General features: G+C 42.9%; 1 protein-coding gene across 4 annotated transcripts in view; it reads left to right on the top strand.

Moving 5' to 3' along the window:
- Nucleotides 1-14,091, top strand: part of MYO1B (myosin IB) — a 305,050-nt gene that overhangs the window by 125,805 nt on the left and 165,154 nt on the right. For all 4 annotated transcript variants that reach the window (XM_073546692.1, XM_073546694.1, XM_073546695.1 and 1 more), the window contains exon 4: nt 7,935-8,029. In XM_073546692.1, coding sequence (XP_073402793.1) covers nt 7,935-8,029 — 95 coding nt within the window. The remainder of the gene's footprint in view (nt 1-7,934; nt 8,030-14,091) is intronic.

Below are 14,091 nucleotides of genomic sequence, written 5' to 3' on the forward strand. Positions count from 1 at the left end.
CAGGTTATAATAGGTGCGTGTTCTAGCCATGAAAAACGGCCATCTGAATGAGGCCTAATAGGCACATATGAGGGTTGCAAGCCGCACACGGATGTGTGAATTCAGCCTAACTGTATGCTCACATGGAAGAGAAAATCGCTGCAGTGGAATTCGCCACAAAAATCCAAGTGGACCCTCAGATTTCTGACGTGGATTTGTAATTTAAACTCCCACAGTTCTGTTTGCCAATGGCTCTCCTAAACTTCTCATCGGGGATGATCCATGTGTAGCTGCCCACTAGTTTCTGGGTGTAATTCACTATGCACCGTAATGCAGATCTCCCCTTGAGAGCAATAGAAGAGCATTTACGGTGGTTTTGATGCAGAATACTAGGTGGGTGGGTTGGCCACTAGATTTTTTTTAAAAATTGGTAAATCCCCCAGTTTTACAAAAGGAAGATTTATTTCATGACATGTCGGTGTTTTCGTCCTGAAATGTTATTGTTTTTCTCCATTTTGGTAGTTTCCTGAGTGCTCCCTTTGACCCCTGGAATTTTTTTTTCCATCTTTCTTAGGTCATGGTTTTTTTTTTCTTTTTGTTTGTTTTTTTTTTTTTCTCTGTGTATTCAACAATGAAGAAACCAGTTGCTGAAGGTAAAATGCTTAAAAACATCTCAAGGTGTCTTGAGCCTTCTCACTGACTTCTAATGTAGAGTATCGAGCATCTTCTAAGCACAAGACTCCTGAGGAATGGTCAGATCACTTCTTTTAGGTTGGTGCCTTTTGAAACCTGAAGTGGCGAAAATTGCTGAAAAGACCACACATATGCACGGAAAGTCATTTTTACATAGAAATGCAAATATTCATTTCTTTGAGCTTTTTCTGAGCACTTTTTAAGTCCGAGTTCAAATCACCTATGCCACAAAATTCAGAGGCGCCATAGGGTCTTCCATCCGAACCCCAGTAAATCAGGATTCGGGCGTATGTGCTCTTGGGGCCATTGACCATTTTCAGCCACCTCCTAAAGGTGTAGAAGGCTAAAAATGAAGCACGATGGAGCACAGTGGCTGTCTGCATCATTCTAATCAATGACACCATATTGTGCGGCTTCGGACGTCATCCCTGATGGAGCCCCTGAATGCAGGGGGAAACACTATGTGAACATTGCCTTAGGCTGTGTGCACATGCTGCGGATACATCCACCCGGATTTTGTAAAATCCGCAGGTGAAACCGCAGGTCAAAAGACCTGCGGATTGATCTGCGGTTTTGCCCTGCGGTTTTTCATCTCCTCAATGGAGGAGATGGCAAACCGCAGCAGAATCCGCAGGAAGAATTGACATGTCAATTCTTTCTGCGGATCGAAAACCGCAGATAATCCGCGTGGAAAATTCCGCACCGTCTGCACTGCGGTTTTTGATTCCCATAGGGAATCATGGTACTGTACACCGCAGCAAAAACTGCTGCGGGTCCGCAGCGGCCAAATCCGCTGCGGAACCGCAGTAAAATCCGCAGCGTGTGCACACAGCCTGAGGCAGACAAGCATGGAAGACTGTCTCCAGCAGAGGCGGACACAGACAGAAGCGTGCCCTCCACAAGATTAGTACATGCGCCCTGCAGCCCAATCATATGTACACCCGTTTGTGTCTGTAATAGAAACTTCCCCCATTTCGTCTTGGGTTGTAAGCTTGCGAACAGGGCCTCCAGGTGTACACATTGAATTGCATTATTATTTATTATTATTCTGCTGCATTGGCGGTAGGAGTGGCCTCCTTTCCTTCTGGGCCCTTGTGCGGCTGCACAGTTTGCACCAATCGAATGTCCATATACATTCAGGGTAATAGTACTCCTTTTGTGCATTTTGCAGCTCTTTTTGAACCAGGTGTGGATCACAAAGTAAGAGATCTGAACATATATATATATATATATATATATATATATATATATATATATATATATATATATAGGTGTGTATGTATGTATATATATATATATATATATATATATATATATATATATATATATATATATATATATATATATATATAAAACTTCACAATACGGAGCCTATAGATAACCTGAAACTCATATGAGCACCATAACTTAGAAAGCGTTACATGGTTCATGGCTAATAATGACCAGGTCTTATACCAAATAGAAGGGCTAATATGAGGCGCTCTGAGACCATGTAATGTGACGGTCGGAAATGTCTTTACATAAAGCATCACTCGCCTGAGTGCCCGCTGCTTTAGTGTTTGATGCTTTACATGACCCCTATGAGCTTTGTCCTGACAGTGGGGAGATCATTTGGTGCAGAGTGTGTTCAGCTGGTTCCAAGTCCTGTTTTAGCAGCTCAGTGGCAGCTGGCTGTCCATCCCGTGAGAGCTGCAGATCACGGACAATGGACAGTTGGGAAAATGACTCTGCCTTCTGTCTGCTGATAACAGGATTCCCAGCAGTTACAGATTCTTTCCCACAACTTTATTGTATTTCATATGAGCTCCGACCTAGTCTACAGAAAACGAATCCATTCACATTGGTGTTGGCCTAAACGGACCAGCAGCCACAAATTCATCATTCCTGTTCGTGTTATAATTAACCCGCCAGGAGGTTTTTTTGGATTGTTTTAATATGCAAATTGCCTCTTAAGAGAGGAAGAGAACTTGAACTCTGTAGCGCCACCTGTTGGAAGCCGCGATCCTACAAGTCATTATCAACCCTTTTAACGATTCTTCTAATATGGCACAAACTACTAACTGTCACTATATCAGTGGTCATAACCATGGATACCTAAGGTCCTGCAATGCCTGCACATGAGGAAAGAGAGCGAATCAGAAGAAATATACCACATTTCTAATTGGAGGTACTTGCTAATATTAGTACACCTACTACATATTGGGATAGGATGTCTGAGATGGGAATACCCATTGAAGTTATGGTTTTAGTTCCAGTGCCCCTCTTCAGATTGTGGGTGTTCGCAGTTACATATGTTTTAGGCCTCACATCATCATTTGGTCCCTTTAGTTTTAATCTCCGTGAGATTAGGCACTCCTTTAGTATGTAGAAGGTATAATTACAGGAAAGCCTATGGAGCATACTATTTGCGGTCCCGGGGATTATGTTACTTAGAGGTGAAGTATTTTACATTTCAAATCCTAGGCTTGGGGCTACTGACAATTATTTTTGCATGGTACTAAAGACAGTAGGCAAATGACCGCTTTAGCTCTAATTGGTGGCGAAGATCTTTGGTGTGCATGTCTGGAGCAACGTTCACATTGCCTGGTCATCTGCTGTCGCTACTGTACATGTGAACAGAGCCTTAGAATGGAAGCTGAAATAAAAGTGACATGCTGCTGCTTTGCTGATTTCTCCATGGAATCCGCACTAAAACTACTGGATGTGTAAGGGGGTCTTTAGCCCCTCTGCATACCAAATTTTAATTTGACTAAAATCTGCATCAAAATGGTTCCTAAAAAGTGACCAGATGATGAGACGTATGGTTCACCAAGGGTTGGCATAGGAGACTCCAGTGGGAATTAGGATTTTCGTTCTAATTTGTGATTTCTTCTTGGGTGACAGGATGTGTTCTAAAATGGTCAGTATTTGTTTTGGCAAGGAAAATGTTAAACCACTGAACAAAGGATGTATGGCTGCTCAGTAGTGAGCCACATGGCCTCCATGTGCTGCTGTTCTGGCTTTGTTGGGTGTGGTGGATACAGCAGATTTTCCCATAAAACCAATGCATCCAGATGGGGGTGAAACTTTGGCGTATGTCACGAAGTTTTTACTGACTTGCAATTCTGATTTGTTGAAAAAGTTAAAAGTACCGTATGTCTTGTGTAACAATGGTCTGCAGATGTACAGGTAATGTGTGTGTGTGTGTGTGTGTGTGTGTGTGTGTGTGTGTGTGTGTGTGTGTGGATTCAGATATAGCTAGATATCAATGTATTCTGGCCTGGTACAACTTGGAGGTGGTGCGGAGCCATTATATGGCTGGATGCAGCATTAGCTCTAAAGCATAACTACTCCTGGAAAATCTTTTAAGCTTGTGTGTGTGTGTGTGTGTATATATATATAATATTTGAAATACCAATGTGTATCAAATAAGGTTAGGTTCATCTTTGCTGGAAGTGCCACTAGTAAACTCCTTTCTGAATCCATGAGAAAAAAAAAATTCCATAAAATGTCTGACACGTGACACTCCCTGTTATAGTAAACTAGATGGAGGCCCGATGCTATTGCATCGGGAGGGCGGTAATGTCACCATGGGGGCAGGCTTTGCAGCATTGAGAATCTCTCTCCCCATGTGCTCACCCACCTATCCACTCTCTCTTGCCCCATGTGCTGACTTCTCCCATCTGTGCTCTCTTCTTTGACCTGTTTACATCATGTGCTATCCCCCTTGTCTGCTGTGCTGTCTCTCTCCTTCATGTGCTGTGTTCTCCACTCATGTGCTGTCACGTTTGAGCGATCTCCCCCCTGTGCTCTCTCACCCCTGTCTGACCGTTTACAGAACATACCACAGCTCCTGGGCAGGGGAAGAAGCAAAAGACAATACTGACATTACAGCAGGAGATCGCAGAGGATACATTTTGTGAGGTAAAATATTGTTTAAAACAGTCAGTGAAATATTTTACCTCACATAATGAATCCTCCGTGATCCCCTGCTGTATTGTCAGTATTGTCTTTTGCTTCCTTCCCTGTCCAGGAGATGTGGTATGCTCCATACACTGTCAGACACAGACAATTTTTAAAATTAACTTTCGTTCGTGGGAAATCCCCTTGAGGCTATGTGCCCACGTAGCGTTTTAAACCAGACACTCAAAACCGGACTCCTTCCCAGAAAACGCTCGTTTTTACCACGATTATGTTCACGTTTCTGCCGCGATTTTTGCGTGCGAAATTCAAGCACTTTCCAAGCGATTTGAAACATCGCTTGGAACGTGATTGACAGGTTGGTCAAACATAGTGTTTGACAAGTGTGACCAGCTTTTTACTATTGAGGCTGCCTATGCGGCATCAATAGTAAAAGAATGATAAAATAAAAAATCGGGGTATATTTACCTTCCGACGTCCCGCGCAGCCTCAGCGACGCTCCCGTTCCCAGCGATGCCTTGCGAGACCTGTGATGACGTTGGTCTCGCGTTGCTATAGTGATCTCACGAGACCGCTAGCGTAACGTGAGACTACGTCATCACAGGTCCTTGCCGTAAGACGTTACTGGGAACGCTGTGGCCCGGGAAGGCTGCGCGTGACGCCGGAAGGTAAATATACCCCGATTTTTTTTTTTTATTTATTTTTTTTTTTTCCCCCCCCAGGGGTATGGTACCTGGGGCCTGGAGGACAGTCTCCTCTCCACACAGTGGGTACCATCCGCTCATGACACTCTTAACTTTGCGCATGGTAGGCATAGCCACATGCGTGTAGTAAGCGGTTCTCATGCATTCCTATGGGTGTGGAATCGCGGCAATTCTTTGCGATTCTGCAAAAAGAATGAGCATGCTGTTTTTTTCCGTGATGCGATCCCGCTGCGGAAAAAAGCACAGCATGTGCGGAATGCCATAGGAATGCATGGGGTGCGTTCTGTACGAGTTTTTTAAACGTTTTCGATCCGAAAATCGCGGCAAAAACGCTTAAAAATCGCATCGTGGGCACACAGCCTTAATGTGACCGGATTCCTCGGTCTGTAGACACGTCGCGCATCTGCCGCCGGGATCAGCCGAATGATTCACTGCGTCTGCGCGGAATTGACATTGGCGCAGTGTGACTGTGTTCCGCTGGTGGTACCGCGCAAGAGTGTGGGTGTTACGGGTAGGGCTGTGTTAGAATTGGGGGTATCACTGTTTAGGTACATTAGGGGGTCTCCAAACGTGATGTTGATTCCAGCCAATTTTGGGTTAAATAAGTCAAACTGTGATCACTCCCTTCTGAGCCCTGCCATGCGCCCAAACAGTGGTTTACCCCCACATACGGCATATCTGTGTACTCAGGAGAAATTGATCAACAAATTTTGTGGTCCATTTTCTCCTGTTACCCTTGTGAAAATAAAGTTTGCGACTAAAGTAATTTTTTTTGTGAAAAAAGTAAAATGTTAATTTTTTCCTTCCACATTGCTTTAGTTCTCGTGAAGCACCTGAAGGGTTCATAAACTTCTTGAATGTGGTTTTGAGCACCTTGAGGGATGCAGTTTTTAGAATGGTGTCACTTTTGGGTACTTTCTGTTATTTTGAGCCCAAAACTCACTTCAAATATGAGGTGGTTCATAAAAAAATGGTTTTGTAAATTCTGTTGGAAAAATGAAATCGCTGCTCAAATTTTAACCCTTATAATGTCCTAACAAAAAAGTTTTGTTTTTTTTTCAAAAATTGTGCTGATGTAAAGTTGTCATGTGGGAAATGTTTAACTATTTTGTGTGACATCTCTCTGAGTTAAGGGTACAAAATTTAAAAGTTAGAAAATTACTAAATTTTCCAAATTTTTGCCAACTTTTCATTTTTGCATAAACGCAAGTTATATCGAAGAAGTTTTACACTGACATGAAGTACAATATGTCACAAAAAACCATCTCAGAATCAGGTGAATTTATTGAAGCGTTCCAGAGCTATGAGCTCAAAGTGGTCAAAATTGTAAAAATTGGCCTGGTCGTTAAGGTCAAAATTTGCTCGGTCACTGATGAGTTAACATAGCATTGTGATTATAGCTTTGGGGTATTTGCACATGTTGAGTATTTGAAGCAGCTTTTCTGCAGCAAAATCCAATGTGTTGGTAGGAAAAAAGTTGTGTGAAGTCCGCACATTTTTTACACATTTTTTTTTTTATGCGTTTTTCTTGTGTTTTTTATTTCCCCATTCATTTGAAAAGCTCTTAAAGAATTGACATGCTGCAGACGTAAAGAAAATTCTTTGATCAAATCCTGGACAAAAATGAGCAGTGTGTTCATGCGGTTCCGGAAACTTTAATTTGCTTTGTTAGTACTGTAAAACGCACGGGAAAAACAAAAGTGGCACTAATGCAGTTTCTGAACAAGCCCCAAGTGCTACCAGGAATCGGAGAGAATGACATCCCTCCCCCGTCCACAATAATAAAATAAAGGCGGGGGTCTCGTGGCAACATAGGCCCTATAAGCTAATCTATTCTATTACAAGTATAGTTTGTCATATCAGGGTTAAACTAAGGTCAACTTGTCAGCTGTGTTTATACCGTGAGCAATTAAAACCGGTCACAACCAGTTCTTTTTGCGCCTTTTTAACGTTTTTTGATTGGTTTATCTGGACATTGGCAGGCACTTTGAAGATATAAATAGCCCTGTCTTTAGCTGTTTTCCTCATATCGTGGTTTTTGAGAAGAAACTGAAGATCCCACCCTCCCCTAGGTTGTAATTTTTTCTTATGTCGTGATGTTTTTGTTTGTGGGGAAATCGCCCATTATTTGGGCAGATTTAGATTTTATGGTGGTTAACTTTGGATATCTATGAGTTGAGTTATAAAAGTGGTGTATTATTTAACCTTTTAAGTAACCCAGAATAAACATCACGGCAATTTCTTCCAAAAGAGTTGTCTTGGGTATTTATTTAATGGAATGAATGGATCTTGTGTTGCCATGCATGGGAGTCCCTGTGCCCCCATACGGTGAGGGCAGGTCTCTCTGCGGGTGGGTGAGGGAGGAGCAGGTCTTGCAGCCTTTAAACCCTTTATCATATGGTGTTCTACGATGATATGACATGAGACCTTTTTGGAGGTGAATGGAATAATGGTTTGGACGTACATCCCAGTTTTAACATTCCCCCTAAAGAAATTTGTGAAGAAAAAAAAAAAAAAATGGATCTACTTATCTCAATAATATTGGAATATCTGCAGACTGATGATAACGAGTAGCTTTTAATTACGGTACATTCCCTATTTAGGATTCGTATATCCCGACATCCTGTAATGTAAGTGTTCTGTGCTTCTATATTTCAGCTATGCGCTTTCTGATGAAGCCTATCGTTCTCTAAGAGACCAAGATAAAGATCAGTGCATTCTCATCACTGGTGAAAGTGGGGCCGGAAAAACAGGTAATCGCCTCCTCGCTGTCGCCTTTAACTGGAATGACCAACCAGAAAATATTGGTGGGGTCTCTGAGCTAGACCTGGCTTCTTGACCCTTATCACTAGTAGAACATAGTGAGGACAAAGATGAGCTTTTAGAGGGAATTTGTCAGTTGGATCAAGGATCATATCAGCATGGAGGTCATAGGAAGCTTGAAAAAAATGCAACCTTGGTATCTGTGATCCGATGTCCTCTTCCAGAGAAATTAAGGTTTTGCATTTTTATTTATTTTAGATAAATGTGTAAAGACTTCTGGTCCGGACACTAATCTGCACGAGAATCTGCCTCCAGAGATTATTATAAATGAAAAGGGAGTTACCAATGTGAGACATGTAGCGACTGACAGTCTGCTCTTCTCATCTATGCATCTCACTCTGGTAACTTCCTTTTCAGTTATAATCATGCAGATCAGTGTCCGGCCTGTAGATCCGAACAGCTCACTTACGTGTAAAAAGCATGAATTTCTCTGGCATAAGACCTCAGATTACCGATATCAAGGTATCATTTTATTAAACCTTCTATGACCTACATGCCCATACTTGGGAGGGATGACCCTAGAGACAGATTCCCTTTACATCACATAGACTACCTTGTAGCACTTGAAGATTTAATCATTTATGATTATCAAAGTGTACCTCTCTTTTCACACACAACCTGTACGAACATATGGTCTTACTAGTCTTTTCTATGTCTCTAAAATTAATAGCAGAAGGTCCCTCCCAGGACCTTTATCTGCCGGCTAGAATGGAGACTAATGACCAATATGGCTGTTGGCTTAGCAAATAAATCTGCCACATGTAATGCTTTCTTTTTCCTGCAGAAATGAGCGTTTAGATCTTGATGGTGGCTAGGAGACCAAGCTGACATGTGACCGCAAGCGTAACAAATGCACGCTCCTGGCTACATTCTGACTAGAGGTGGGCAGGCGCACACTTCTATTTGGAATGTGTCGCTCTGTATCGGCATCGGCACTTGAGAATCCTTGCAACAGGCGCTGCACTTAATGTGAGGATTCTCAAGTCTGCTGTCTTGTGATAAGGCTGGACCAACCCTTTAAAGCAATGTCTGAGAAATGGTTATGTAGTGTGTTTGCTTTGCTTGTTTATCCCCTGTAAGGTAGCGCTGTTATTCAAGTAGGGGATACTCGCTTAGCCGCCACAACACACGATCCGGCAGGGGTTTTTCATAAAACAATTATAGTCCATGCGGTTTATTCAGCATCATAAACCCACAGCAGTAACATACAGTTCATAGCATCAGCATAGCGTCCATGACAGAGTTCAGCTCTGTAATCCCTGTGGTCACACAGGTTAAGCACACGCTGGCTCTTCAGCCTCAGATATCTCACCCACTTCAGGGTTTCCTCATAGTTCCTTCATCATGCTGCAGACATCCATTCCCTCCAGGGAATCATCAGGCACGTGCATCCTTTTAACCCAGCATTCACGTGCTGTCAGGAAAAGGAGACACATCTCCCAGCGGGACCTTCCACAACGGACCAAACGGGTCCCAGCATTCACCCATGTGACCTACCCTGGCCACCTTATATGGTCTGTAGCCACGCCCACCGGGTCACATGGCTATGATCTCATCACAGGTCCTTGAACCATTCTCACACTCTTAACAATATCGTTCTTAACCACACCCCTGGGTGGATTTGTAGGTAACTAGTTCCGCCCGTCTCCCCAGCTACCTGGAGACTTCTCCCGGACACATTGAAACCGCACCTCAGCAGTATCACTGCTGATCAACAGACACATAAGTCTCCATCTCAAGGCCACCCACCTTGAGATACACAACGGTCATTCAGTATTCTGTCATTCATTCTCTCTCCTAGGACATCCACACAGCACCCCCTAGCGGATACAGTGGTTACTACACCACACCCCTTTTTAGCTCCCATTTAATACCTGCTATAGAATCATTAGACCGGCAAGCAAACTTCACTTTTACCTGAGCCGAGTTGAATATAATGAAGATTTCAATAGAACTTTTGTTTAGTTTGCAACACTGTTAAACCAAAAAATGATGAATATCCGCTATAAGCCAAGAATTTAGTAGCAAATAAAAAAGTTGCTAATTCATTGTTAGAATGGTTATGCCGGAAAGGAGTGTTAATTGGGCATGGGTGAATAATCTGCCTTTGCCTTCTAAGGAAGAAAGCCCCGCATCTTTATTAGTGGCATCTTTATTTCATTAGCATAATTGAAGCCATGCTGTAAATGGGAGACAGTCATTTCCTGTCGCTGTGGAAAAAAGGAGGCTTTTGGAGTTATATTAACGTATTATAAATGCAAATGGTTATGGAATCATTTAGTGATTGAGGTGGGTTTCCAGGTTGGATTTAACGTGAAATCAAGAAGTATCAAACGCTATAAATTGTATATGCCCGTCATTGGAAAACACTGGATTTAATTGTTGCGTTTGGTTATTATATGTTACATTTTTTCCATTAAGGTTCTGTAATATATATTATTGGTCTTTAAATATTCTTGTCAGTCTGCCAGTTTAAGTAAAATGTCACCATAGCTGCAGAAAGACATCTGAACTACTTCATTGATCTATGGCGGCCAGCTTCGGTCTGGGGCCCACCAGAGAAAATCATTTTTGGGGCCCACTATGTAGCTACATAGAAGTAAATTAATGACCACCAATTGTGCAATAAAACACGCTAATATCACGGTATAATATAAGGTATTACATGTCTTAATTGCCGTATGTAGCAGGGTTGGCGTAGCCCCCCCCCCCATAGACTATAATGTAGCCCCCTCAAAAAAATGTTTTTGCCAATTTTCTTGTAAAAATGAGAAATCGCTGGTCAGCTTTCAACCCTTTTGTAGCTTCCTAACAAAAAAAAAAATTACCTTTTTTTAAAAATTTGTGCTGATGTAAAGTGGACTTATGGGAATTATTATTAACTACTTTGTGTGACATGACTCTCTGATTTAGGAGCATAAAATTTAAAGTTTTAAAATTGCTACATTTGTCAAATTTTAGCCAAATTTCCATTTTTTCACCACAAATAAACATGTCATATCGAAGATATTTTACCACTATCGTGAAGTACAACATGTCACGAATAAAACAATACCCGAATCACTGTGATCCATAGAAGCTTTCCAGAGTTATTACCTCATAAAGTGACAGTGGTCAGAATTGTAAAATTTGTCCTGGTCGTTAAGGTGCAAACACTCTTGGGGGGTAAAGTGGTTAAAGGTGCCGCAGCATGCACCGACCACTGCAAGAGCCGTAGCGCACCAGCGGAGTGAGTGACCTGATGCCCCACAGCACCCATGGGGCAAGGCAACAGCAGTGGCCACCACACAGCACCAACACCAAGTGAAAGGAGCTGAAAATACCCTCACCTTTCACATGTTTTCAAACTGAGCTGAGAGCAATAACCTGCAGTGCCCCTCTTGCGGTCTACTGCTAATTTTGACCTCCTGGTCCAAGTAATAAACAAAGAGGGGACCGGCCACGTAGTACGCCAAAGCTGTAGAAAGTGACATGTATCGCACAGCCAAACCTTAAACATTGATCTATTGTAGCTAAGCAAAAAATTACAAAACTGAACATGTTTGTTAGTAGTTCTGATCAGACTGCCACCTGGCTTCCGCATTTTCTCTCCTGTGACATCCCCACCGGTCATGAACTCATTTTCTGCTCCACCAGTTGAGTTCCCCTTCCGTTCTCCCTCTGGTGGTGACAGGAGGTAGTGCGGTTGGTTTAAGTGGTAGTGATCTGCCACCTGATGAGGAAGATAACGATTGGATCTCTGGAGTATCAGACTGGATATAAGACAGCCGACGCCCTATCCGGGTGCTGGTGATTCAGTCTGCTTCGCAGGTCCTGGACTTCAGCTCTCTTCCAGTCTTCTCAAGTTGTTTGTTTTTTGCTAATGTTCACACTTGCGCTTGTTGGTCAATTCAGTTTTTTGTGTATTCAGCCTGCCCCTGCTGGGGCTATGCTGAAATTCCACTCCTATTAATCAGTATTTGCCAATCTGCTTTTTGTCCCTTATTAGATTGGCCTCTTTTTTTTCTCTGTTTCAGAATATTTCAGAGTACTGATATAGGTTTAGAAGTCTAGTGACTTCAGGGTTAATTTTGCTATCAGAAGTTTTGGACAATATTTTTGTAGGTTTTTTTTTTTTGGCAGATTGCAGACAGTGTCTTTCCTTTTCTGTCCTTTTTAGTTAGCCGGGCTCCATCGTTTGCTCAGCCTATTTTCCTGCTTTTGTTTGTATTTTCATCTTGTTTCACCGTCAATACATGTGGGGGGCTGTCTTTCCTTTGGGGTCTGCTCTGGGGCAGTTAGTTTTCCTCTCTTCCTGCTTTAGGCTTATGTAGTTCTCCGGTTGTGACAAGGCGTCTAGGGCCAACATAGGAACGCTCCACGACTGCTGCTAGTTGTGCGGGTAAGATTAGGGATCTGCAATCTGCATAGTTACCAACTTCTCTGGTTTTCTGAGACTTAGCGCGTCTTTTTTTTTTTTCCCCTCGGTTTCCCATTCATAACACCCACCCTCATCATGGGTGATTTCAACATCCCCATCGCTCTTCCCCTCTCCCCATCTGCTACTAAACTTTTATCCCTAACCTCCTCTTTCGGCCTTTGGCAGCTTACGAACTCTCCAACGCATAAAGACGGAAACTCCCTCGACTTGGTCTTCTCTCGGCTTTGCTCAGTGGATGATTTCACAAACTCCTCTCCCCCTCTCTGACCACAACCATCTCTCATTCTCTATCAAGACTGCTACCCCACTCAGGTCACCCTGACTTTCCATACTTATAGAAACACACAGGCCATTAACACTCAGGGGCCAATGATGTCTGCAAGTTCTTCATGAGTTTCTATCTCCTACCTCTCATGTCCTGACTCTGAAATGTTTCACTGTAATGCTTCAGTGCAAAGTGCCCTGGATGAAATTTCACCTCCTATACATAGAACATGATACAGATGGTGACAACCCTGGCACACCCTGCAAACACGTTTCCTGCAGCGGTGCTCCAGGTGCGCCGAACCTCTGTGGAGAAAATACAACATACACAAAGATTTCATCCATTATAAGTTTATGCTTAGAACATACAACACTGCCCTTCACCTCTCCAAACAAACCTATTTCAACACCCTCATTACCTCACTGTCCAAGAACCCTAAACGTCTCTTTGACACTTTTCATTCCCTACTCAACCCAAAAGTGCAGGCCCCAACCACGGATCTTCGAGCCGATGATCTGGCCAATTACTTCAAAGAAAAAAATCGACCATATCCGACAGGAAATTATCTCCCAATCACCTCATACCATGCATCTTCCTTCCTCCCCCAGTGCAGCTAGCTCACTCTCTGATTTTGAACCAGTCACAGAAGTAGTAATCAGGCTCCTTGCATCTTCTCGCCCAACCACTTGCACCAGTGACCCAATTCCGTCACATCTCCTCCAGTCCCTTTCCTCTGCTGTCACCGCCCACCTAACAAAAATATTTAACCTCTCTCTCTCTCTTCTGGTATCTTTCCCTCCTCATTTAAGCATGCCATCATACATCCATTACTTAAAAAACCATCCCTCGACCAAAACTGTGCCGCTAACTATAGACCTGTCTCTAATCTTCCCTTCATCTCTAAACTCCTGCAATGCCTGGTCCACTCCCGTCTTATCCGCTATCTCCCTGATAACTCTTTTTGATCCTCTACAATCCGGTTTCCGCTCTTTACCCTCTTCTGAAACTACTCTCACTAAAGTCTCTAATGATCTACTAACAGCTAAATCTAATGGTCACTACTCCATGCTAATTCTTCTAGATCTCTCCGCATCATTCAACACTGTGGATCATCAGTTCCCCCTCACTATGCTCCGCTCCATCGGCCTCAAGGACGCAGTACTCTCCTTGTTCTCCTCTGTTATGAATGAGTCATCGGAGGAGGAAAAAACAAATACAAGCTAAGTCCAGAAAACCGGAGAGGTTGGTAGCTAGTGGATTGCAGACCCCTGATCCTATTCACAACAACTAACAGTGCCGTGGGGTGT

Source organism: Dendrobates tinctorius, unplaced genomic scaffold (assembly GCF_039654945.1).
Source record: "Dendrobates tinctorius isolate UK_male_01 unplaced genomic scaffold, ASM3965494v1 ptg000150l, whole genome shotgun sequence".
NCBI classification, from domain to species: domain Eukaryota; kingdom Metazoa; phylum Chordata; class Amphibia; order Anura; family Dendrobatidae; genus Dendrobates; species Dendrobates tinctorius.